Source organism: Conger conger, chromosome 2, assembly GCF_963514075.1.
Source record: "Conger conger chromosome 2, fConCon1.1, whole genome shotgun sequence".
Taxonomy (NCBI): Eukaryota; Metazoa; Chordata; class Actinopteri; order Anguilliformes; family Congridae; genus Conger; species Conger conger.
In genome coordinates this window covers 29,480,090-29,504,461 of record NC_083761.1, presented here as the reverse complement: position 1 = coordinate 29,504,461, position 24,372 = coordinate 29,480,090, and the positions used below count along the sequence as shown (strand labels likewise).

The 24,372-nt window shown below is 40.5% G+C and overlaps 1 protein-coding gene across 1 annotated transcript; it reads left to right on the top strand.

Annotated features, from left to right (window-relative positions):
* Positions 1–1,391: 1,391 nt before the first annotated feature.
* Positions 1,392–21,405, top strand: snf8 (SNF8 subunit of ESCRT-II). Its single transcript, XM_061231615.1, has 8 exons — positions 1,392–1,860; positions 2,078–2,128; positions 13,004–13,142; positions 16,539–16,643; positions 19,013–19,085; positions 19,717–19,858; positions 20,146–20,220; positions 21,047–21,405. The coding sequence occupies exons 1-8, from the start codon at positions 1,807–1,809 to the stop codon at positions 21,182–21,184; spliced, it is 777 nt and encodes a 258-aa protein (XP_061087599.1). The 5' UTR covers positions 1,392–1,806; the 3' UTR covers positions 21,185–21,405.
* The last annotated feature ends 2,967 nt before the right edge of the window (positions 21,406–24,372 follow it).

Sequence of the window (24,372 nt, the reverse complement as noted above, 5' to 3'; positions counted from 1 at the left end):
TCTTTCCACTGGGGAGTTTTTTTATTGGCACTGTTTGAGGATTTCTCCTCCCCATAAGGGAGTTGTTTACCTCATATGCTATATGGGGGTTTAGGGTTGGTATTTTTTATTTCCTTCTGTTACTCTGTAAAGCTTATTTTTGATAGTCTTCTGTGAAAAGCACCATAGAAATACAATTTAATTTAATTGAATGAAACAAAGGTTTCAAAGGTGAGAAGGTGAGAAATTGGCATTGTCATTATTTGAATAATTGCAATTTTAAATCAACATTTTCAGAATTTGAATCTAATACATATGAAAGCACACACACAAGCGCACACACATACACTCAATGAGCACTTCATTACATATTTATTAGACTCATCTTTTAGACTTATTAAGTCTTCTGCTGCTGTAGCCTATCTACTTAGTTGATGTGGTGTGTGTTCAGAGATCCTCTTCTGTATACCACTGTTGTAATGTGTGGTTATTTGTCTTACTGTCACCTTCCTGTCAGCTTCGACCAGTCTGGCCATTCTCCTCTGATGTCTCTCATTAACAAGACATTTCTGTCTGCAGAACTGCTGCTTGTTTTTTTTTTCATATTTTGCAAACTCTAGAGACTAGTGTGCATGAAAATCCCAGGAGATCAGCAGTTTCTGAGATACTCAAACCACCCTGTCTGGCACCAACAATCATTCCACAGTCAAAGTCTTTTAGATCCAATTTCTTCCGCATTCTGACATTTGGTCTGCTTTACCTTTTGACCGCGTCTGCATGCTTTTATGCATTTAGTTTCCGACACATGATTGGCTGATTTAAATATTTGCATTAACAAGCTGGTGTACAGGTCTACCTAATAAAGTAATCACTGAGTGTAGTTTGAATGTTATATTAATGACCACTACTGCAGTAGAATTTGTTCACTTTCTGGACTGTTCTCTGACTTGTTTAAACGGGCGGTATTTTATTCATGATGGTTTTTTGTTTTGTTATTACAGCTGAATGAATGAATTCAATGAATTAATAACTGCCTAAACAAAGTTTGAAATAACAGGTGTAATTGTAATTAACTTTATTGCAATTGTAAACCAATATTATCCCAATTATTTGTATTACTTGGACACATATAAAAAATGTAGTAATGACTATATATTACATTTATGTTTAAATTATTGGTAATTTCTTAAAATGTAATGCATAGGTGCATTGAAAATGAATGTCCCACCACAGTTGTCCCATTGTCTTTGAAGGTCTATCAAAAGAATTAAGATTCCAGACACTCTAGACAGTTTTTCTCCACAACCGACTAAAAGGATCCCACTTTTACTTAGCTCACCCTATCCCGAACCACACTCCAGTTCAATAGGTGGCGGTACTGCAGAATAATGCTGTTTATTCACAGACATAAAGCTCTAGAAAAAGACGAAAACATGTCGTCAGACTTCCTGGTTTACGCTTTTAGCTAAATAGTTTTATTTTAAAAAATTATTTTTAAAATAATAGACCTATGAAGGCTTTATGAACACCACCGACGCACTGTCTATAACATCAGAAGGCTGGGCGATTTGAACGATCTGTATAAAAACAAATTGGACGTACAAGTGCTGTAACTATGTTATGTTATGTATCGCAGTAAAACAAAGTTATCTTGCATGTTAAAGTAATGTACAGATTTATCAATATATCTGTTTAATTAGAGACTGTAACATACCTGCTAGCTAGTATTGTGTCAACTGCCAAGCTAATGAGTGAAACCTAAGGCTAACTACAGAAGCACAGTTGGAAGAATTTGTACTGGCCGTCGAACTTACACAGTAACCTAGAATGCACCGGAGAGGAGTGGGAGCTGGCGCCATCGCCAAAAAGAAGCTTGCTGAGGTAACGTAATGTACCATAATGGCAGAAACACGTTTTGCCAATTTTATTGTAGTTGCTGTAACCGCGACTGTAATATGTTGCTTTAGTTTGTTCTCTGTATCCATACCAATTATTAAATTATTCTCTCTACTCTCAACCAATTACGAAAGTATTCTCATTTTATAAACGGGATTGTCTAGCATTTTGAATGCAATTAACGTTATCTGTCGTTGTACAGGCGAAATATAAAGAAAGGGGCACTGTTCTTGCAGAGGATCAAATTGTGCAGGTGAGTCACAAAACGGTCTTCTTATTTCACTGTCACCTTTTCTGTGTACCTGTAACGTTAGCCAAGTTTCATTCTTCACATTAAACCGTAGTGACATCTGTGGTGTTATGAGTGAAAATTGACCTGTAGAGATGTTAGAAAAAAGTGTTATTTTTTCCTGAAACCAAAGTATTTATTTTGTTGAAAAGAACACATTCAAATGGAAAATGAACAAGAGTGTTTCTCCAGCCATATGTAGTCAAGGCAGTCCATCTTACCTAAACATAGATCCCACCATGAGTATTTATTTGTAATGCAAAAAATGTCCTGTTATTTGTCAAAGCTAAATTGAAGGCTTCAACAAATATTTGACAACACATCTCTTTGCAAAGTGTTGCATAAGGTTTGATTGAAAGCTCAAAATAATAAACTCTCACCAACCAAGAAAAGGTTTGTGAGAACTAAACTCTGAATTATATTATATCCAGACAATACCAAATACAGGATTATCTGTGATTATCTTTATCATTGAAGAGGATGTGTCTCTTTCTCCTCCCTATCATTGTCATGATTGAGGATATGATCAATAACCTCAAAGACAGTGAATCTGTTGCACAAGATGATATTGTGCTCTAGCCTAGTGGATAAGATGACCTGGAGGGTTGGTGGTTCAATCCCTGGTGTAGCCCCAATGGCATCAGTGCTCCTACTGGCCCCTAGCCTCCACATTGCTCCAGAGGGATTGGCCTCTGCTTAGTCTAGTCAACTGTAAATCGCTTTGGATTATAAAGTCTCCGCTAAATGTGGGCATAATATTATGAAGGGGTGCAGTTGTGATGACATTGGGAGTACAAATACATAATGCAAGAAAAGTCTTCTCAGGGATGGGGGGGGGGGGTGTCGACTCAAAGTTGAATCCACATTCAATCCACAGAACTACCCACAGAACTAGCCTAACTTTTCAATGCTGCATACCATACTATCAACAGCCATCAACACCGGGCCATATTTGACCTGTAACACTGCAAATGTAACAATTATTTTTAGAGACCTTTAGAATTGAATCAAATGGTGACCATTGGTTTTGTTGTATTGATATAGCTGCTTTTGAGGATATCATGAAGTCTTGTTCCAATTTGAAAAAATAAAAATAAAAAATAGACGCTATTTATTAAACTTGAAAATGGGTTTGATTTGACCCAAACACAACAGAAGGGTTAAATGTAATCAATCAATCAATCAATCAAAAGTCGTGAATGTAGAAATTAGTGAGTGTGGATTGATGAGAATGGATTGTGCTGGTTTGCTGCCTTAAAGTGTATTAAACATACAAACACGGAACATAAACATGGAGGAAGAGAAGGTGTGCGTTTGTGTGTGTGTTTTTGCACGTGTACACGTAAGCTTGCGTATCACTTGAACAAAGGAAAGGTAGCTAGCATATGGCTACATGGTGGAATTAAATAATGATCAGTCGACAGATATGTAGCTTCAACTCAAAGCAATACAATAAGCAATTACGGGGTTATTATTGGCTACCTTAATTAGAGTTCTGAGTTGGAGTGTTAGAGGGTTAGCTGTGGGGAGAGAGACAATGTGTGTAGTTTAACTCTGTAGTAACAAAGCAACATGGAGCCGTGAATCCTGTGGATGTCTTCAGTGGGGCTACACCATTGAACTGTAATATAACAGTTAATGGGATACACGTAAAACTGGGGTCTTTTCTCGTCTGTTGGTATTTTATTGCTTCTGACGGTTACAGTATTGAGTTACACTGACTAGATGTCACACCGAGGGGGTGATGTAAATGTCACAGAAGTTCCCTGTGGAATCCTTGTAAATGTAGTCCTGCGGTCCCTACACATTGGACATTCGAGTGCGGTCAAGGGAGGGGGCAAAATGTTTTTTGTAACCCATATTGGTCCCCACATCATAAAATGTACATCCTAGTACAACATATCGAGCCAGTTTCATAGACAAATATTAAGCTTAGTCCTGGACTAAAGTTAGTTAGTCCTTAGTTTTCTATGGAGAATTTCCATTCCAAATTTTACAGTGGTTTTAAGATAATAAAAAAATATGTTTTTTTACACAAATTCACTTGCGTTTTGATGAAAATAGGTTTTCTATTTGTAAATAATAATCCACCCACAATAATAACACAATAAATGTAATGCCCTTGCACAGGCAGAAAATAATCAGTGATCCAAATACAACTTTAACGGCACCCGATTACATTACGATTATAGCAACATTGCCACAGTGGGCATGAAAAGTTTAGCTTTTAATTCTATCTTAGCTTATCATTGACAGCTTGTTGTGGAGGGAGTCATTTGCAATGCAGGACAACCTTACAACAGTAATACTAGCCTTTTTTACCGTGCTTCTCTGATGATCCAGGGTTTTAATTAGCTGCAATACAAAGATGACACCCACAGAAAACAACTCTGTAACTTAAAGCACTTTGAAGACAATTGGCTCAAAGAAACAGGAGTAATGATCTTGCTGTGGTTCATGTTTGGGTCATTGTCCGTTGTAGTCTTTAACTCATTTGCCAAAGCCTCTTAGCAGCCACGACGTGGGTATCACGTGACTGCATGACTGAGACAGTCAGTGCTCCTGCAATCACATGATGAAAGGAAACATCAAAGTTTTTGTTCCAAATTCATTACTAAGCGACGCAGAGAAAAGGGTTAAAAATACAGTGACCCACCAACTACAGTGACCCACTGGAGAATAGAGTACATGTAGAGGCATGAAGACAGGGAAAGAAGGCACCAAAATTTTGGATACCGTTGTAGGGTCCTTCGCACAGGGCACCAAATAACGTAGGGTTTTTACTCTCTACGAAACCGGGGCGCCAATTAATGGTATATAGCAGTATAACTGCAAAAAGTAATCGGTCTCATAAAATTACTGTTATCAGAAATATCTAACCACAAATTTAGTATTTTAATTAATAATTAAAATAACCAATATTAATGATTGAACATACCGATAACCTGACGGTTGGAAGTTCTTCGAAAGACTGCTTTAACTCGGCTCTCATGTCTATGTGACGCCAAAACAGACACCGGGTTTAATAAAATATATTTATTAAACAAACGTACAAACACAGAACAGATAAACTAACGGGAAGTTAGTAGCACAAGCGTACGTGTCCCTTGGACAAAGGAAAGGTAAATTGGGCGTGTCAGTGATAGAGTTAGCTGTGAGAAGAGACTACTTGCATAGTTTTACTCTAATTACATACGCGAAAGACGGCGAATCAATTCAGGTATATATGTGGCTAACAAATACATTCAAACGGTAAGACGGCAAATATACAACACAGATTCACAATATCAGTCAAGACTAAACTAAACACTGGCTATGCCTGAATGTTTGTTCTCTTGCTGAGTCCATACGCACTGCTGGATCCAAAAGACGTGCTGTCCTTGTAGACGCAGCGATGGTAATGTGAATGTACTGGAGAGATGTGCAGGCTGGGGTGTTTCCGTCTTAGCCGCGCGTTGTCGTCTGGTCCGCTCAGTTGCTGGAAGGATGTTCGCTGGTCCCTTTTCTGAGTGGAAAAGTTTGTTGCTGTCGTTCGTTGGTGAGCTTTGCAGGGGTAAACTGATATAACATTCCGCGTACACCAGTTTCCACTCGCTATAGGCCACGAAGTTAGGCCTGGTAGTGCGCTGTGCAGCATTCAGCCTCTGCCCGAGTCTCGAAGCAGATGAGCTGAAGCGAATGGCCAAAAAAAAGTACGTCGAAGAAGGGAATGAACACGAGAAGGAAGAGAAAAAGAAAAAAAAGCATCCCGAGAACATGTCTTGCTCTTATACGGGAAAGTTTATTACTCCCGCCATTACGGGATTGGCTGAACCAAGCTAGACGTCATGCAGGGTGGACCTCGCGGAATTGTCTTGTGGGAGTTGTAGTTCCTACATCCCCCCTGTGGTCTCAGGATGCGGCTGAAGCCAGTGTTCCCCTTGAGAGCACAAAAGTCAGTTCACACTCCACAGGTCAAGTACATTTGGTCGGTTACACAGTTCACAATTGACTGACAAACATCCAGGCATTTATCAACAATTAATTAAACTGGTCTAAAACATGATACAAACAATGTGAAACACTAAGGTCGAGCAGTGAAAACATTGTCACAAAATATAAGAAACCTTGGTTAAAAAACCTTGGTAACCTTGGTTAGTCGTTTTGTTAGTTATTGGATGGCGTCCAGAAGGTGGAGCACCAACAGGAATGACCCAGCCACGAAAATGTTCAGATGACGTAGGGGTCTAGGATGGAGAGGCTGTAGCCTTTGGTAGTCTTGTTCAGACTGACCAATTATTCTAGTCCCTACAGTCAGGTTGCTGACGAGGGTTGTCATCTGAAATATGAGGGGACATTTTCAAATTAGGACAGCTTCCTGTATCCAAGCTTAACCTTATGGCTGTGTCATCAGAAAGGAAATTGAGAGGTGGTCTCGTTTCTAAAGGATGAGGTTAGCTCACAAGTGGTCTTGTCTAACTTGGGGAAGAGGTGGAGTAAGGCACACTGGGGTGTGGCAATATACCTGTAAAGATGACACTGTAGTTCCTACATGCAATTCTTTACCATGGTTCAGTAGGTGTAGAAAGAAGCAATGAACGTTTACAATTTGTAACGGGTGTCAGATCTGACTTTACAGTACCTACTTACGATCTGCGTTTGCTGCTGCTACATGCAAATCTAAGTGACTGCTGTAAACTACCAGTTTATTTTGCCACCCCCCTTTGGTAGGAAAGGTGTGCAAAAGAAAGTGGTCAACGCTTCAGCTGGGAGTCTGCCAGAAATCAGGAGGGAGGACTAAGGTGTAGAGTTTGAAAAGGTGTGTTTTGAGTCTGCGTCGAAGTAGGGGGAGGGATTCTGCTGTCCTGACAGTGGTAGGCAAGTCATTCCACAACTGAGGAACCAGAACGGAAAACAGGCGTGAACGTGCAGCTCGACCGTCAGGGGCACGTAGAGAGGGAACCATAAGGCGACCAGAGCTGGCAGACCGGAGTGGTCTAGCTGGTGAGTAGGGAGTGATCAAGGATTGTATGTAAGGTGGGGCAGTCCCCTTAGCAGCCTGAAATGCCAACACTAGGGCCTTGAATCGGATGCGTGCGGCAATAGGAAGCCAGTGGAGGCCAATGAGAAGCGGGGTGACATGAGCCGACCTGGGCTGACTGGTGATCAGGCGGGCTGCAGCATTCTGGACCAGCTGGAGGGGCTTGATGGCACATGCTGGGAGACCGGCTAGGAGGGAGTTGCAGTAATCTACGCGGGAAATGGCGAGCACCTGGACTAGGAGCTGGGTAGCTTTCTCCGTCAGGTGATGATGGATACGGCGTATATTATTCAGAAAGAACCTGCAGGTTCTGGCAGTGGAGGATACTTGTGGAGCCAGGGTGAGGCAGTTATCAAGAGTCACCCCAAGATTCTTTGCCGTACGGGAGGAGGAAACTACAAAGTCCTCAACAGTCAGTGAGAGGTCGAATGATGGAGAGGACTTAGCAGGGATGTAGAGAAGCTCAGTTTAGGCAAGGTTGAGCTTCAGGTGGTGGGAAGTCATCCACGCAGAGATATCAGCCAAGCAGGCAGAGATCTGTGTGGTGACTTGGGTGTCGGGGGGGGGAAGGAAATAAAGAGTTGCGTGTCATCAGCTTAAGAATGATAAGAAAAGCCATGGGAAGAGATAACAGAACCAAGAGACATGGTGTATAGCGAGAAGAGGAGAGGCCCAAGAACTGAGCCCTGCGGGACTCCAGTTTGTAGGGGGTGAGGGTCAGAGACTGAGCCCCTCCAAGTCACCTGGTAGGAGCGACCAGAGAGGTAGGAGGAAAACCAACCTCCACAGATTTGATCATGGCTGTTGCCTGATCAAACTGTGGCAGGTACTCCGCTACCGACGCTTCACAAACCTTAGGATAGCTAGAACGAACCTTTGGTGGAAGTTCTTCCATAAATGTATGGATCTCTCTGGTAGAGGTTTTCCATACAAGTCTTACCTTTTCTCGATCGGTTGCCCTGGGCAGATCCAAGAGACAGTAGTCAACTTCTCTCAAGTAACTCAATGTTAAATTCGGTGTCCTTGGGGTCAAATGGGTGGACATTCTTCGCCATGGCCTCTATCTCCTCAAAGCGAAGACCATGTGAAGTTGCACTAGTCTGCCTGTTTGGGGAAGGAGAGACTGAAATCACATTTGAATGTGAACGCGTTTCATGCTGAGCTCGACGTCCTCAGTTTGGTTTACGGGGCGGAGCTGCAAAACAGTCATTCTCACAATGGTTGGCAGTAGATGAATTGTCGCTGTCAGTGTACTGTACAGAGCTGTCACCTATCCTCTCAGTTATAAAGGGAAAGCTAGCGGCATTAGCGTGGCTTTTTGTGTGCCCAATTAATAATGCAGAATCACGTCTACCGTGTCCATGGGAGGGTTCTCTGACCTCCTCGCTAGAGGGGTATTACTCCCTCCAGTCCAGGAAATACACGAGACCATGGTTCTTCTGTTACAGATGAATTTAATTGTCTTTGTCCTCAAATCCACCATCGAACTGTTCAAATAACACAATTCACCGTATAGCTCATACAAACTGAAACTTAAATATGCACGACAACATAAAACACATGAATAACGTACCTCAGTGGCTGCATGTAACCAAGAGGGAATGAGTCCACTTGACCGAAATAAGTCTTCAAAAAGAAAATTCTCAAAACATAAACCTTCCAAAAGGGCAATGCAATTGTTAAACTCTTATTAAACTTATAAGTGAAGTTTCCCTTGCTACTCCACTCTTAACTGCTCCCGCTACGCTATAGTGCTGCACATGTCTTGAAGGAAATTGTCACACTGAAATGTGTCCCCACGCAACACAAAACGTAAAAAAGGTTCTTACAAATTGTAACTCAACAAATCAATATTCATGAAAATAAAATCATATAAATATGTGTAACAAACGTCAAATCAATTTCAAGTTTCAAGTAAAACAAATAATAACAAATAATGACAAACAATAGTTATGTCAGTTAAAAGGGGTAAGCATGGAAGGTGCAGTCCCGTACTTGCCTGACTGTTTCTCCTTTGCGGAGATGGACCACCATTGGGATGGAGTCCCCCCTTTCCCCCTCTAGGGAAGAGGTGGACAAACCATTCCAAGGGTGGTCAACACCACTGCGATATGAGTAGACTGACGGGTCTCCATCAGAGCACGCTGTGGACCCGGGATCTGACAAACCTGAATCAATTTGTGACCCCCCTTCTCCTACCTTGTGGTGTAAGGAAGAAGCGGGGGAAGCAGGTTTACAGACGAGAGTGGATGTGGTAGCTTGTGGCATCCACTCTTCAACTTAAATAATTCCTCTCTGTAGGAATTAAGATCTGATTCGGCTGAATGCAGATCACGTAAGTATTGTACTGCTTTCTTGCCAACAGTTTGAAGCTCAAGTAAAACACTATTGTGTTGTCCTTTGAGGTATGCCATCTCTGATTCTAAGTTTTTGTTGCTCTGAAGAGCAAGACTAATCTGTTTGGCAAAATTCAAGACCAGACAACTGAGAATTAGGTCTTTTGAATGGTTGGGGGAGTGACCTTTCTCGTTGATTAAGGAGAACATTTCTTTCCTATAATCAGTGAGGTTCATCTGATTCAGGAAAGCTATGTAGCCAGGTGCTAAACCGTGGGCTAAAAAGGAAAGGAACTCCTCATTAGCTATAGGTTCCATATCTCAAGCCAAATAAAGCTAAAAGCTGAATCAGTAACTTAAGAGGGTACTCTTGAAGCTAACTATTTCACAAGCTATAAAAGTTGGCAATGAATTGTTCACCCAAAATCACAATCCAACATACAAGTTGTGACGAAGGATAAAGAATTTAAAACGCTCTTTGAATATTCTCTAACTATAATACAAGGTAGCTATAGCATCACACAGGGACCTGGTTTGCACTAGCGGTACTGCAATGCAACAACAGCAAAATGACCGAACATATGGCAGATATTCAGACCATAAAATAGGAACTGTGACGCTGATCACATTAATCCTAAATACCAGAATGTGACAGGTTGAAATTACAATTAAATTAGGATTTAAAAGTAACATTCAATTCATTATTAAAATTACTTTGATAGAGTAATTATAATTAATACAGTACGGCTAATAATACTATTATTGATAATACGTATTATACCGGAAGGTAAATGCGAATCAACAGACTACCGTGTAAGATTACGAATGTAATGCCACAATGTTGCACGAGGGGGCAGTGTATTGAGAAAGCTGCTCATGCAGGCTTTCAAAAATGGTACAAGGGTGACATCTAGTGGTCTTTTCAGAAAATTGCACTTGTGGCTATTTAGCTGAGAGAGCCAAAGAATGCCGAGAATTCATTCTGGAGTCACATGACATGAAATATGAGCCAAAGCTTGTCTTTCTCACGCAGAGCTCCAAATAATGAAGGGGAATTCGTTATGAAGTCACAAGACATGAAATTTAAGCCAAAGCTAGTCTTCCTCACATGGGGCACCAAAAACTGTAGGGATTTTACTCTCTACGAAACCGGGGCGCCAATTAATGTTATGTAGCAGTATAACTGCAAAAAGTAATCAGTCTCATAAAATTACTGTTATCAGAAATATCTAACCACAAATGTAGTATTTTAATTGATAATTAAAATAACCAATATTAATGATTGAACCGATAACCTGAAGGTTGGAAGTTCTTCGAAAGACTGCTTTAACTCGGTTCTCATGTCTATGTGATGCCAAAACAGACACCTGGTTTAATAAAATATATTTATTAAACAAACGTACAAACACAGAACAGATACACTAATGGGAAGTTAGTAGGGGAAGTTAGTTATTCAAACGGTAAGACGGCAAATATAGAACACAGATTCACTATATCAGTTAAGACAAAACTAAACACTGGCTATGCCTGAATGTTTGTTCTCTTACTGAGTCCCTACGCATTGCTGGATCCAAAAGACGTGCTGTCCTTGTAGACGTGGCGATGGTAATGTGAATGTACTGGAGAGATGTGCAGGCTGGGGTGTTTCCGTCTTAGTCGCGCGTTGTCGTCTGGCTCGGTTGCTGGAAGGATGTTCACTGGTCCCTTTTCTGGGTGGAAAAGTTTGTTGTCGTTCATTGGTGAGCTTTGCAGGGGTAAACTGATGTAACGTTCCGCGTACACCAGTTTCCACTCGTTATAGGCCACAAAGTTACCGTGAGGTAACTAGGTGTGTCCGTAGGCCTGGTAGTGCGCTGTGCAGCATTCAGCCTCTGTCCGAGTCTCGGAGCAGATGAGCTGAAGCGAATGGCCAAAAAAAAGTGTGCGTCGAAGAAGGGAATGAACAACAGAAGGAAGAGAAAAAGAAAAAAAAGAAAGATCCCGAGAACATGTCTTGCTCTTATACGGGAAAGTTTATTGCTCCCGCCATTAGGGGATTGGCTGAACCAAGCTAGACGTCATGCGAGGTGGACGTCGTGGAATTGTCCTGTGGGATTGTGGGAGTTGTAGTTCCTACACCGTCATATCAACAAGTTAAAGCCAAAAAAGCATGAATCGCTTCGAATCGCAGTGGTGAAAAACGCTGCTCACTGAATATCAAAATTAACTAGATTAATTATTGTGTAATTTTACCAAATCATTATACTATCAATATCTGCAACTAAATATGGAATACATATATTTATTCGATGGTCATTTATGGTCTTGGACAATTTGATTTTGAAAAACAGGCTCATTTGCAAAGCCTGTCCATCATCTGAACTGGCTGTGCATAAAACCACACTTGCTGTTTGGCGTTCCAATTAATTATGTTAGTTTGTGACATGCGGCTCATCCACTAAAGTACAGTAAGTACTCTCCAGTGAAAGTACAGTAAGTACTCTCATTGTCCCATTTGAGCTTCCATAGAGCTTTTTGAAGCTGGTGTAAACATGAGGTAGCTTTCATTGTGTGTGCATTGCACATTCCTGGCTGGCAGGAAAAAGACTTGTGAATTCTCGTCTTCTCTAGCAACAAAATATAAATTTTTGAGAACGTCACGGCATAAGGCACATCCTCGCCTAACTAATATGAATTTGGAGAGTGAATCAGAAAATAGAATCGAGAAGAGAAGCACTTCAGGTGCAGGTCATTTGAGTATGCAAGTTGAGTAATTTAATTTTGATTTAGGATGTAACTGTCTCCTAAGGCAAGCAATGCTGCCAAGCTAGTTGCCATATTGTCTGTGGCTTGCAGATTTAGGTTGCTGTCTCTCCCGATTTGCACTTTCCCTTGTGTATTAGTAAAAAGAAAAAAACACTTAAAGTCCTTATCTCTTTTATTGGATTGAAGTTTTCCGTCTCCACAGCGGATTTATGTCATATTTATCCTATAGCCTAGAAGCTGTAAATTTTATAAGAAAAAAAGGTCTCCCTCCACCCCGCTGAAATCAACACAGCTACAGACATTTCTTGAAATGAATCACTTGGTTCTTTTAAAACTTAATAATTATTATTCCAAAAGGCAAAAATGTGTTGGAGCCTGGGGATTATATGGAATTGTAACGTCAACACACAGATAACAGACAACAGGCAGCCTAAGTATTTGTTTAATCATGTAGGTCTATTGGACAGTTCTCAAGCAAAACTTTGAAAAAATAATCTCATTACTTGTTAATGCAAGTTTCTTTATGCTGGGAAAAGAAATACATAAACAGATATCATACTCTGTTGGAAAACTACTGGATGACTAGTATATTGATCTGGTTCCCGATCAAAATAGAATGGATATAACGTTAGGATGTCTTCGAAATACAAGTGGGTTAATAAAAGTGGGTTATTCAATATAGTGTTCTTATTGCTCATTGGTTAGAGGTCAGATCATCAATGTGTCTTTACCTTTCAGATGTCCAAACAACTGGAGACTTTCAAAACTCACCTGGAGGAGTTTGCTAGCAAGCACAAGCAGGAGATCCGCAAAAATGCACAGTTCCGGGTGCAGTTCCAAGAAATGTGTGCCACCATTGGAGTCGACCCACTTGCCTGTAAGATCCATGCACCCATATTTTTTACATGTAGAGCATTGTCATTTCGCATGTAGAGCATTTTGAAGTCTGTTTGATAGTTCACCCCAAAGTAAAACTTTTTACCTTGAGTATTCATTTCACTTGACTGTGTCCGTCATCTTCTGGTCAGCAGATTTTCAAATCAATTTGTTGGCTGCAATCCAAATGGAATGGATGTTCGTTGAACCTGTTCTGCCAAAAGCAGATTATTACCATTTAATGCATTACAACATATCCACCATACAGTACAATAGTCTGTAACTATTTGGACAGTGGTACAATTTCGGTTATTTTGGCTCTATACTCCAGCACATTGGATTTGATGGTTAAAGTGCACACTGTCACACTGTTTACATCCATATCAGGTGATCCACGGAGAAATTGCATAGCTTTTTCATATGTAGTCCCCCCATTTTAGGGGACCCAAAGTAATTGGAGTACTTTGGGTCCCCTGGCAGTAGAGTTGTTCAGATACCGATACCAGTATCGGAAATGAGTCTGATACAGCCAAAAAAGGTGGTTTGGGTATCGGCGAGTACACGTGTCTATGCACCGATCCAATACCACATAATTTATCATGTGATGATAGCTCATTCACGCTGCTCAGGCAAACAACAACATGTGCAGTGCTAGCGGAGAGTGTAGTAAGAGCTAGCAATATTTTACACTGGAAAATCCCACCAGTAAAACACCGATGTGCACAGCATGCAAGGCTTTAGTTTCGAGGGGTGGCACTAGTGTTGCCAATTTCAACACCAGAAAGCATTTGAAGGCGCATCACGCGAAAGAGCACGATCAGCTCATCAAGGCAAAGGGGAACTCAGTTTGAAACCTTAGGTTCACAGAAGATCCATGTTTATTTGTTGACACGGGAATTCAAACTACCGGCAAACTGAACGTGAATTCAAACTACTGGCAAACTGATCGTAGCTTTCCACTATGCTGTATCTACATAAAAATAAACAAAGTAGCTAATACATCATTGGACAAATGCTGCACGGAATATTACAATACGCTGTTTCTAAACTAGCAATCTGCAGCCATTTCAGAGGGTTAAGAATGCAAACACCTCAGGGAATTGAATGCTCAGTACTATAGTTATCAAACAATTTCTGTGTGTTTTAAATCTGTAACTGTTTGTTCACTTATGGCTTATTATCGTTGACACGCAATATCTACATAAAAATAAATTAAGCAATACATTATCATTAGGCTATTTATCCATTGGATATTGAAAGGAGGCGGCACAGATGGTGCAGTGGGTAGCACTGCCACCTCACAGCAAGGAGGTCCTGGGTTCGAATCCCGGTCGGCCGGGGCCTCTCTGTGTGGAGTTTGCATGTTCTCCCCGTGTTCGCGTGGGTTTCCTCCGGGTACTCCGGTTTCCTCCCGCTGTCCAAAGACATGCAGGTTAGGCTGATTGGAGAGCCCCCCTACGAACCTGTTCAGGATAAGCGGGTTAAGATAATGAATGGGTATATATATATATATATAATTAATGCACAGGTATCGGTATCGGCTGATACGCAAGTTCAGGTATTGGAATCAGTATCGGGAAGGAAAAAATGGTGTCAGAACCGGCTAATCTATTTTTAGAACGCCGGTAATAAGCATAGGCTTAACCACAGCCAAAACCATACGATTCAGTATAGGCATATTAGATATGCTACTCGACAGCAGGGGTGTCATTTCAGTAAAAACTTGGGTATGGCCCCCAAAAAAAAAAAAAACCCTGCACTGCTCCAGCGGAGGATTGTCTCCTGCTTAGTCTAATCAACTGTACGTCGCTCTGGATAAGAGCGTCTGCAAAATGCCAATAATGTAATGTAATGTAATGCGTGCAATGACTGCTTGAAGTCTGCAATACAGATAAAATATTTCTGTAGACTTCAGAATTAATTGTTATACTTCTGTCCACATCATCAATAAGACAAGTGAGCCTGTTCCACTGGCAGCCATACAGGCCCAACCCCCTCCACCATGCTTCATGAGTGAGGTGGTATGCTTTGTATCATGGGTGTTTCCTTTTTTTCTCCACAGTTTCCTCTGGTACATGCTAATCTTTCTCTCATTGGTCCACAAGACTTGTATTCCTAACTCCTGGGGCTCTTTTCTGTGCTTTTTTTTATAGCAAACTTTAATCTTGCCCTTCTCTTGTTGAGGCTTATCAGTTGTTTACTTTTTGTCTACCCTCTGTAGTCTTCTACATATGGTAGACATCTAAACCTGGAGATATCTAGGAGAGTGTTTTGTTGAGCCGTTTCTTCACCATAGAGTATTCTCCGGTCATCCACTACAGTGGTCTTCCGGGTCTTTTGACATAATTGAGTTCATGTTTTTTTTTCTTGTTTATAATAATGAACCAAGCTTGACTTGGGCATGCCCAGGGTTTTTGCAATGTTCCTGATTGATTGATTTTAATTTCTGAGCCTAATTACCAGCTTGATTTTCATTGCTTGCACTGCTGTCTTCCTCATGTTGTCACACCCCAACAACAATCTCCAAAGGCAATTTCAAAGTCTAGAATCAGGACTAGACATCAACAGCTCTCTTCTGCATTCACTAACGATACAAATTAGATGTGTAAAACCAATTCAAGAAATACTTGTAGTGTAGAGGGTACAAAAGGTGCTGTCATTTCCAAACAGTTCATCTTATATGGATAAAAATACCATCAAAATGTGTCAGTGTCCATTGAATTATGATGCTCACTGTATACCTTTTGTAGACAAACTAAGTTTGATGCGATATATTTTAAACCAAAGACTTTTTTCAAAATGTTGCCATAGCCTACTCTGCTACTCTGAAATTATACGAACCCCACTGCCGTAGGCTACTCACAACTACAATCAAAATATAAAACACCCAATGTTTTTATTCATGTTTTCTTTAAGTTTAGCTGATTATAAGACTATAACAAAGGATTTTAAAAATAATACTAAAAATATGAAACATTAAACATTTGAAATATTGAAAAAAACGGTTAAGATATTGGTAATTTCGGTTAACCGGTTAATTCATTAACCATGCCCATCCCCAATGGTTATGTTGTAATGCCTCAAAATGTAACAAATCTGCTTGGGACAAGGTAATATGGGCTGAACGGTTTCACTCACTTTCCTAGATATCAATTTATTTTTGTATTGTGTGCTATTGGACGTGTGCTATTGGACATTGCGGCAAGCTGAATGGAAAATTAGAGGTTATTTTTTATTCATGTTACCTTCAATAATTATATAATTCTCTCTTTGGTGAGAGCAATTTAGGTCAGTAGTTTAGACAACTATCTGCTCTGGCTTACAGGTTATCTAAGGTGATTAAAAATGTTGAAGTTAAATTGATATATCGGTATATCTGTTTCTGCATTTTTCACAGCTGGAAAGGGTTTCTGGTCAGAGATGCTAGGTGTTGGAGATTTCTACTATGAGCTGGGTGTGCAGATCATTGAAGTGTGTCTGGCCTTGAAACACAGAAATGGGGGTAAGTTCTCAGGGGGATGGGGGATGTTACTTTCAGCCCTGTGGCAGCATAGAGGAAAAGTCAGAGTTTGATGATTAATACAACTGTCATAATAAATAGGCAGCATGTAACCTCTAGGGGTCTAATAAACTGTAATTTGCTTTGGATAATTTGTGTCGGCTATATAACTGTCATGTGATATCAACATAAATCCAAAGTGATTAAATTATTAACATTATTGTTAAAGGGGTTATAAATCCCAAGTAACTTTTCGTGAGTGTCCATTTTCTGCAAAAAAGAGCCATGCAATGTCACCCTGACCAGTGCTAGCTGACTGTGCGGTGCGAGGGGGGGTGACGGTTCGATGGTTAAATAACTTCACAACCTCTTCAAGTTCTTCACCATCACAACATTAACATTCTTCTTCTTTTCAGAATAATACATAGATCTATAGAAAAATGTATCAAGTACTTGAAGTACAACTGAAATACAGTGCTCCACTGAATGACAATTTGCACGGCACAGGGAGTGATTACAGGCAGGACAGCAGAGGGAGTGATTACAGGCAGGACAGCACAGTGATTGATTACAGACAGGACAGCACAGTGATTGATTACAGGCAGGACAGCACAGTGATTGATTACAGGAAGGACAGCACAGTGATTGATTACAGGCAGGACAGCACAGTGATTGATTACAGACAGGACAGCACAGGGAGTGATTTACAGGCAGGACAGCACAGGGAGTGATTTACAGGCAGGACAGCACAGGGAGTGATTTACAGGCAGGACAGCAGAGGGAGTGATTACAGGCAGGACAGCACAGGGAGTAATTACAGGCAGGACAGCACAGGGAGTGATTTACAGGCAGATCAGCAGAGGGAGTGTTTTATAGGCAGGAGAGCACAGTGATTGATTACAGGCAGGACAGCAGAGGGAGTGATTTACAGGCAGGACAGCACAGTGATTGATTTACAGGCAGCACAGCACAGGGAGTGATTTACAGGCAGGACAGCACAGGGAGTGATTTACAGGCAGGATTGCACAGGGAGTGAAACATAGAATAAAGAAACTTAAAACTCGAAGTGGAGGGAGGCAGGGAGAAATGGGAGATGGTCTTTGCAGGACTAGACTGGGGCCTAGACTGCATACAAATGCAATCACACAAGAGACAACAGTGAATGGGATTTCATGGTATATCAAAATGACTTCCTCTGGACCAAAATCAAAATAAAGAAAATAACAGAAAAGCACTAATTCCATAACGCATTAAACATTCTAGTTTAGTTTGTTGTATTGGTAAAAAGTTAATTACATTACATTAGAGTCCTTTGGCAGACGCTCTTATCGAGAGCGACTTACAATAAAGTGCAATCAGAACCAGGGACAAGAGCGTTGAAGACCCTAGAGGAAAGTACAGTTCCAAGTCCTAGATTAATGAGATTAGTAGTGGGAAAATGAAATGCTTGGCCTACATGTACTATTCCTAAATTCAGTCTTGGATGTGTGTGAGGTAGCTGCAGTGAGGAAGGATAGAGCTGGCGATCTGACTTCATTTATATTCTACTCATGTCAATTTAACTATGCAACTACAGTTCTAGGACATGAAGATCATAATAATGGCTAATAACAAAGCTAATTTCATCCCTGGGTTACATTGCCAGATATTTCTGGTAAATTCCATTCGCTGGCAAGACATTAATTTAATGTTTGTTTCCTTGTCTGGCTAAATTACTATCATTCAATACACCTTGAGAATCATACAATATTCCACAGGTTTCTTCAATATTGTCTGAACACACAATGCGTCAAATCTCTAAGTGGATAGGCTACAGCAGAAGACTTAAGTCTAAAAAATAAAATAAATAAATGCCTAATAAATCTCCACAGGGCAGGGCAGAAGGTATCTCAAGCAGCCATTCAAAGAAGACTTATGAAATATGGAGGCTATACCACAAGATGCAAACCACTCATCAGTAGTAAGAATCGGAAGGCGAGATTACAATTTGCAAAGAAGTACAGATATGTGCCACATAAGTTCTGGAACAAAGTTTTAAGGACTGATGAGACCAAGATGAATCTACCAAAGCGATGGAAAGGCCAAAGTGTGGAGAAAGATGCTTATGATACAAAATATACAAGCTCATCTGTGAAGCACGGTGGAGGAAGTGTCATGGTTTGGGCTTGCATGGCTGCTTCTGGAGTGGGCTCACTAATCTTCATGAGTCACTTTTTTGAGTCACTTTGGATCAAAGTGTCAGCTAAGTAACAGATTATTTATTTATAATGGTTGGCCAAAATCTTTTGAGAGTATGGACAGAAGACATAAGAAGCTTGACACCAGATCATGGTGTGTGTAACAACCTATTTCCCCTCTCTGTTTGATATTAGGCCTTATTACCCTGGATGAACTCCACCACAGAGTACTAAAGGGCAGAGGGAAGTTTGCTCAGGATGTCAGCCAGTGAGTACACTACAATTTTATGTAAATTCATCAAGGATATCAGAAGATGGCTATAGCCAATGTTTTCACAAGCAGTATGCACATTGACTGATAAGAGATTTTGAAGGAATTTTTCACCCAAAAATTATGTTTGCCATTACAATTTGCAGGCTGTCAGAGCATGATGACATATGTAATTCCCTGCTTCATGACATAGTGCTTCTAAAAGTTATACAACTGACCTCTGATGACACTGTTGGAAAGAACTGTTCAAAGTTAACATTGGGATTTGTACATTTTCAGCCAGTCATGATTATTTTAGCAATTTATATAAAATATTTATTTATTCATATGCAGGTATTCTCAACCTCCGTTGAGAAAGTCAGCAATACAGCGTTATCTTTGCCTATCTGGTAAAGTTCACGTTCAATTCCTGTGTAGTCACACCGTGTACACTTTCGGTGTTTCCCTTGCCTCAAGCTGGCTTAGACTTTGCTGTAGCGTGGATGAGACTTTAGTGAAGGAATTGTATTACAATTGTATTACAATGCAAAACCATAAATATAATGTGATGTTGGTTGAATGACAGAATTCTCTGGTTCATATAAGGATGAGTCAGTATGTCTGTGAAATTCTTTTACACCTACCCCAGAGATGACTTGGTACGAGCGATTAAGAAGTTGAAGGCCATGGGTAATGGCTTTGGGATGATTCCTGTGGGAGGCTCCTATCTGGTGCAGTCAGTCCCAGCGGAGCTGAACATGGACCACACCGTTGTTCTGCAGCTGGCCGAGGTAAGTGGAGAAAATAGAAATGGATGCAGTGGGTCCTTTCAATTTAGTATGAGCTGATAGAGGTTACTAGTTACTTAATTCTAAAGTCATTAATAGTTTGTTTGCATTTGTACAGTACAGTTCTGTCAGTGGTTCTCAGACTGAATACTTAGCATGAACATTTTCACAACAGTTAGCTATTTCAGTGACCAGTATTCTAGTGAATTTTTAAATAAAATGAAATCGAGAAAGGTACCAGGGAAACGCGATAGTAGTAGCCTACCTGAATGCCTTTGTGACATCCACAGAAGAAAGGCTATGTGACTGTGAGCGAGATCAAGGAGTGCCTGAAGTGGGAGCGGGAGCGAGCTTGCCATGTGCTGGTAAGTGAAACTAATGCAGCTAGTCCAGTAGGCATTGAAGGAGAATGCTACTTAAAGGCCCTGGTGGCTAATATACTGCTAATGGCTTTCAACGAGCAAAAAGTAATCAAGTTACAAAGCTATGGTATAATAGTATATAATTATTCTCATATTAAAAATAAAGGTAAAGATCCTTGTAAAAAAAGAAGAAAAAAACGTGTTGAAAATAAGTATCGGACTGACAAGTTCTATGTTCATCGTCTTACGCATTTCATTCATATTCTTTATTTTTAATAACGGATGTTTTTGAGTCAGCTGATCACCATGGAAACAAAGTCATAAACTCAATCCCCAAAAATAATTTTTGCGTGTGTTTTGCCAAATAAACCATGCCTAACCAACTCAGATGCATTTCACATTGCCACAGCAGGCTTATGCGAAGTGCAACAGTAACAAAGACTCCGTACCATACATTCAGTCGGCTAAGAAAAGTTGTTGCCCAGGTTTCCAAGAAACCAGTGCTACGATTAAATACTACGAGTAACGAGGCCTTTAACCTTGTGAAGAGTAGGTTGAATAAAATCAACAATAAATTGATTAAAAACCTCTAGAACTCCATTGCTTTCAATTACCAGTAGTGATTGTTACATCAGCATTAGTATTTATGAAGTTGTGACCTTACAATCTTAAGGGTTAAATACTGTGAAGAATCAATTGTGAAATATTTTGAAGGAGAGAGAAAGATGGGTGGATGTATAACTTGACTTAGACGGGGAGACATAATGGATGGGACCGTAATGTAGTTCAGCAGTCTGCCAATACCAAATTCCTGCTTTGACCCTCTCAGGACCACCTACTGAAAGAAGGCTTGGCCTGGCTGGACTCACAGGCTGCTGGAGAGCCTCAATACTGGCTGCCTGCCCTCTTTTCAGAGTTATCTTCTCGTGATGTCACACCAGAAGAGGCCAATCAGATGGTGCCATGAGAAAGAGGCAAGGGTTGTCTTGTGACCTTCACGTGAGCTCTAGTACTTAACCAGAGATGAATTCCTTTGTCACAGTTTCATCTTAAGGTTGTGAAGTGCACCTGTTCACCAGTGGCACCCCAACTGTAAATTTGTACGCATTGTGTGTATTGTACAATTAAGATGTGATTTCTCTCAGTGTAAAATTGCAATGGAATAAATATACCTGCAAGTTTACCAAACCAATTTGTCTTTCATTGTAATGTACTTCACGTAGATTCCCCTTTACTACTCTAGCCTTTGACAAGACAGAGATGAGATCTTCAAATAATACATTTCCCTGTCATTATTCAAGAGACTTTGCATAAGATTAATTTGGATGACATAAATTCATTTTAAACAGGGTTGAAAAACTTGGCTGTTCATCAAAAAAAACATTTAATGCAATTTGACAGCATTATGTGAATTTGTGACTATATCAACACAATATGTACATTACATTACATTAATGGCATTTGGCAGATGCTCTTATCCAGAACGTACACTTGACTAAGCAGAAGACAATCCTCCCCTGGAGCAATGCAGGGTTAAGGGCCTTGCTCAAGGGCCCAACGGCTGTGTGGATCTTATTGTGGCTACACTGGGATTCGAACCCCCAACCTTGTCTGTCCCAATCATTTACCTTAACCAAATGGTAAATGGTTGGAATTTATACAGCGCCTTTATCCAAAGCGCTGTACAATTGATGCTTCTCATTCACCCATTCACACACCGACGGCGATTGGCTGCCATGCAAGGCGCCGAGCAGCTCGTCAGGAGCAAATGGGGGTTAGGTGTCTTGCTCAGGGACACTTCGACACAGCCCGGGCAGGGGATCGAACCTGCAACCCTCTGACTACCAGACGACTGCTCTACCTAAGCCATGTCGCCCCCACAACGCTACAGGCCGCCCATGACCCTCTCGTCGAAGTCCTAGTACTCCAAGAAAGATTTCTCTATTCTGCTGCTACAGCAAAAACATGTACACAGCAAATTGTGAGAAGAGATCCAGGAAAATGGTTATGCAGAGAGAGGTGGGAGGGGCAACTCAGTGATGTAGTTCATTCGAAGACAGCCCTCTGCTTCTCCACTACACTGTGTCTAAGGCCAAAACAACTATACAAATCACATACTACTTACTTACACTCACTGAGAACTTTATTAGGAACATTTTTACTTTATTACACCTACTTATTAATGCAATTATCTAATCAGCCAATTGTGTTGCAGGAGTGCAATGCATACAATCATGTAGATATAGGCCAGGAGCTTCAGTTAATGTTCACATCAACCACTAGAATGGAGAAAAAATGTGATCTCAGTGACTTTGACCATGGAATGATTGTTGGTGGCAGACAGGGTGTTTTGAGGATCTCAGAAACTGCTGATCCACTGATGTTTTCACACACTAGTCTAGAGTTTGCAAAGAATGGTGCAAGCATGACGGACTGCACCTGAACTAGAGGGGAACCTTTGCACTGGGTCAGCGTATGCTTAGGGTAGCACAGGACTATTTAAACTAGGGACTTGTGGGGCAGGGAGGATAGAGAGTGTAATGGGCAGGGAGGTACAGACTGCCCAGACAGAAACGGCAAAGGCTACATGTAATGGGGAGAGAAAAAAAATATTTTCAGGGATAAAATCTAGTAACGGTGGCTTGGGACAGCAGGGAAGGAGGGAACAGGAAAGGATGGGTAGAAACAACAAACTGAAATGTCTTTAAAATTAAAAATGTTGAAGTGCTAGAAGCATAAAACATAAGCTTTTGGAACTTGAGGCAGTTATTATTAGTGGGGGTTATGACATTGTAGGGATTACAGAGACATGGCTTAGGGATGAAGATGGGGATGAATATAATATAAAGGCGTATAAACTTATTAGGAAATTAGGAAGGATAGATCTAGTAAGAGAGGTGGCGGTTTTGCTGTTTATGTAAAGACAAGTCTTAGTGTGCAAGAGATTCCAGAAATTGACCAACACATGCCTAGTGAAAAGCGAGGAGGAATTTTTGGATGTTATAAATGACCTTTTCTTGACACAGTATGTCAGTTAGCCTACAAGAGGGCAATCGATTTTAGATCTGGTAATATGTAATGATTCAGACAGAATTTGCAGGATAGAGGTAATGGAACCATTTGGGACAAGTGACCATTCCAAAATAAGTTTTGATGTATTTTGGCAAATTAACCCTCTGGGGTCTGATGGCAAAATGAGGAAAGCTGGTGACTGCCTTGCCCTGACATTTGTGTCATTTTAATCAACTTTATATACAGTGATTCCAAAGTGTTCATATCTTTGTTTTCAGCACAAACTCAGCTACAATATTATGGCAACAGTAATTAGGTCAGAATCATATGTTGGTTGTAAATTGCTCTAGAATCACACAAATTGTAAATAGTAGTTTTGAACATGTGCATGAATGATGTAAAAACACATACTAATCGATTGTAGCAAACAATTTTTGATTACTGGAATTTGTTCACCTAGGTCTTGGGTATCAAGAGATGACAAAATATTGTAGCAAATCCAATTAGAAATATAAAATTAATTACAAAAACCCAGTGTTGTCACTACTATTTTTCAGCACCAGTTGACAATGGGAGGGCTAATGGCCTTTCTTCAATGAATATTTATATTTTATGCAGTCCTGCCAGGTAAGTAGGTTTTCACACCTCACTACCTCTAAAGCCTTTCCATAAAGCAATACTCAGCGAGCCATTTAGAAGACAAAGAAACACATTTTTTGATTCAGTAATTTATTGAAATCACCACACAACCACATACAATGAAGATGCCATTCACAACAAGTTTTACACGCCATTGTTCAAAATAGATCATGTTTAGCTGCAAGCGCAAGGGGGCATCACACTCTTTGCACTTCCATAGTGTTCTGTTTTTCCCCAATGTCCATTAGAATCATTCATAAATTCAGAACAAACGGGCATTACTGGATATTCAGATGGACACAGAAAGAAGTTGCAATACAGTACAAATATTTTCCAATATGATCGTAAGAAACACACTTGCTCTTGGAGTTGGTCCGTTTAGCCAAGTTATTTCTGCTTTTTCCTCAACTTAGATACACTATGCTAATATTGATTGTGCGAGGACACCCAGTTTTATAATCCTGGCTATGCCACTATACATCACTTGTGCATTATTTTGAGATG

Bases quoted from the DNA above. Each gene is read 5' to 3' on its own strand.
- snf8 (XM_061231615.1), top strand. From the start codon at position 1,807: ATGCACCGGAGAGGAGTGGGAGCTGGCGCCATCGCCAAAAAGAAGCTT. The intron at 13,143-16,538 runs GTAAGATCCATG...CATTTTTCACAG, and splicing joins TGGAGTCGACCCACTTGCCT to CTGGAAAGGGTTTCTGGTCA. The intron at 20,221-21,046 runs GTAAGTGAAACT...TGACCCTCTCAG, and splicing joins AGCGAGCTTGCCATGTGCTG to GACCACCTACTGAAAGAAGG.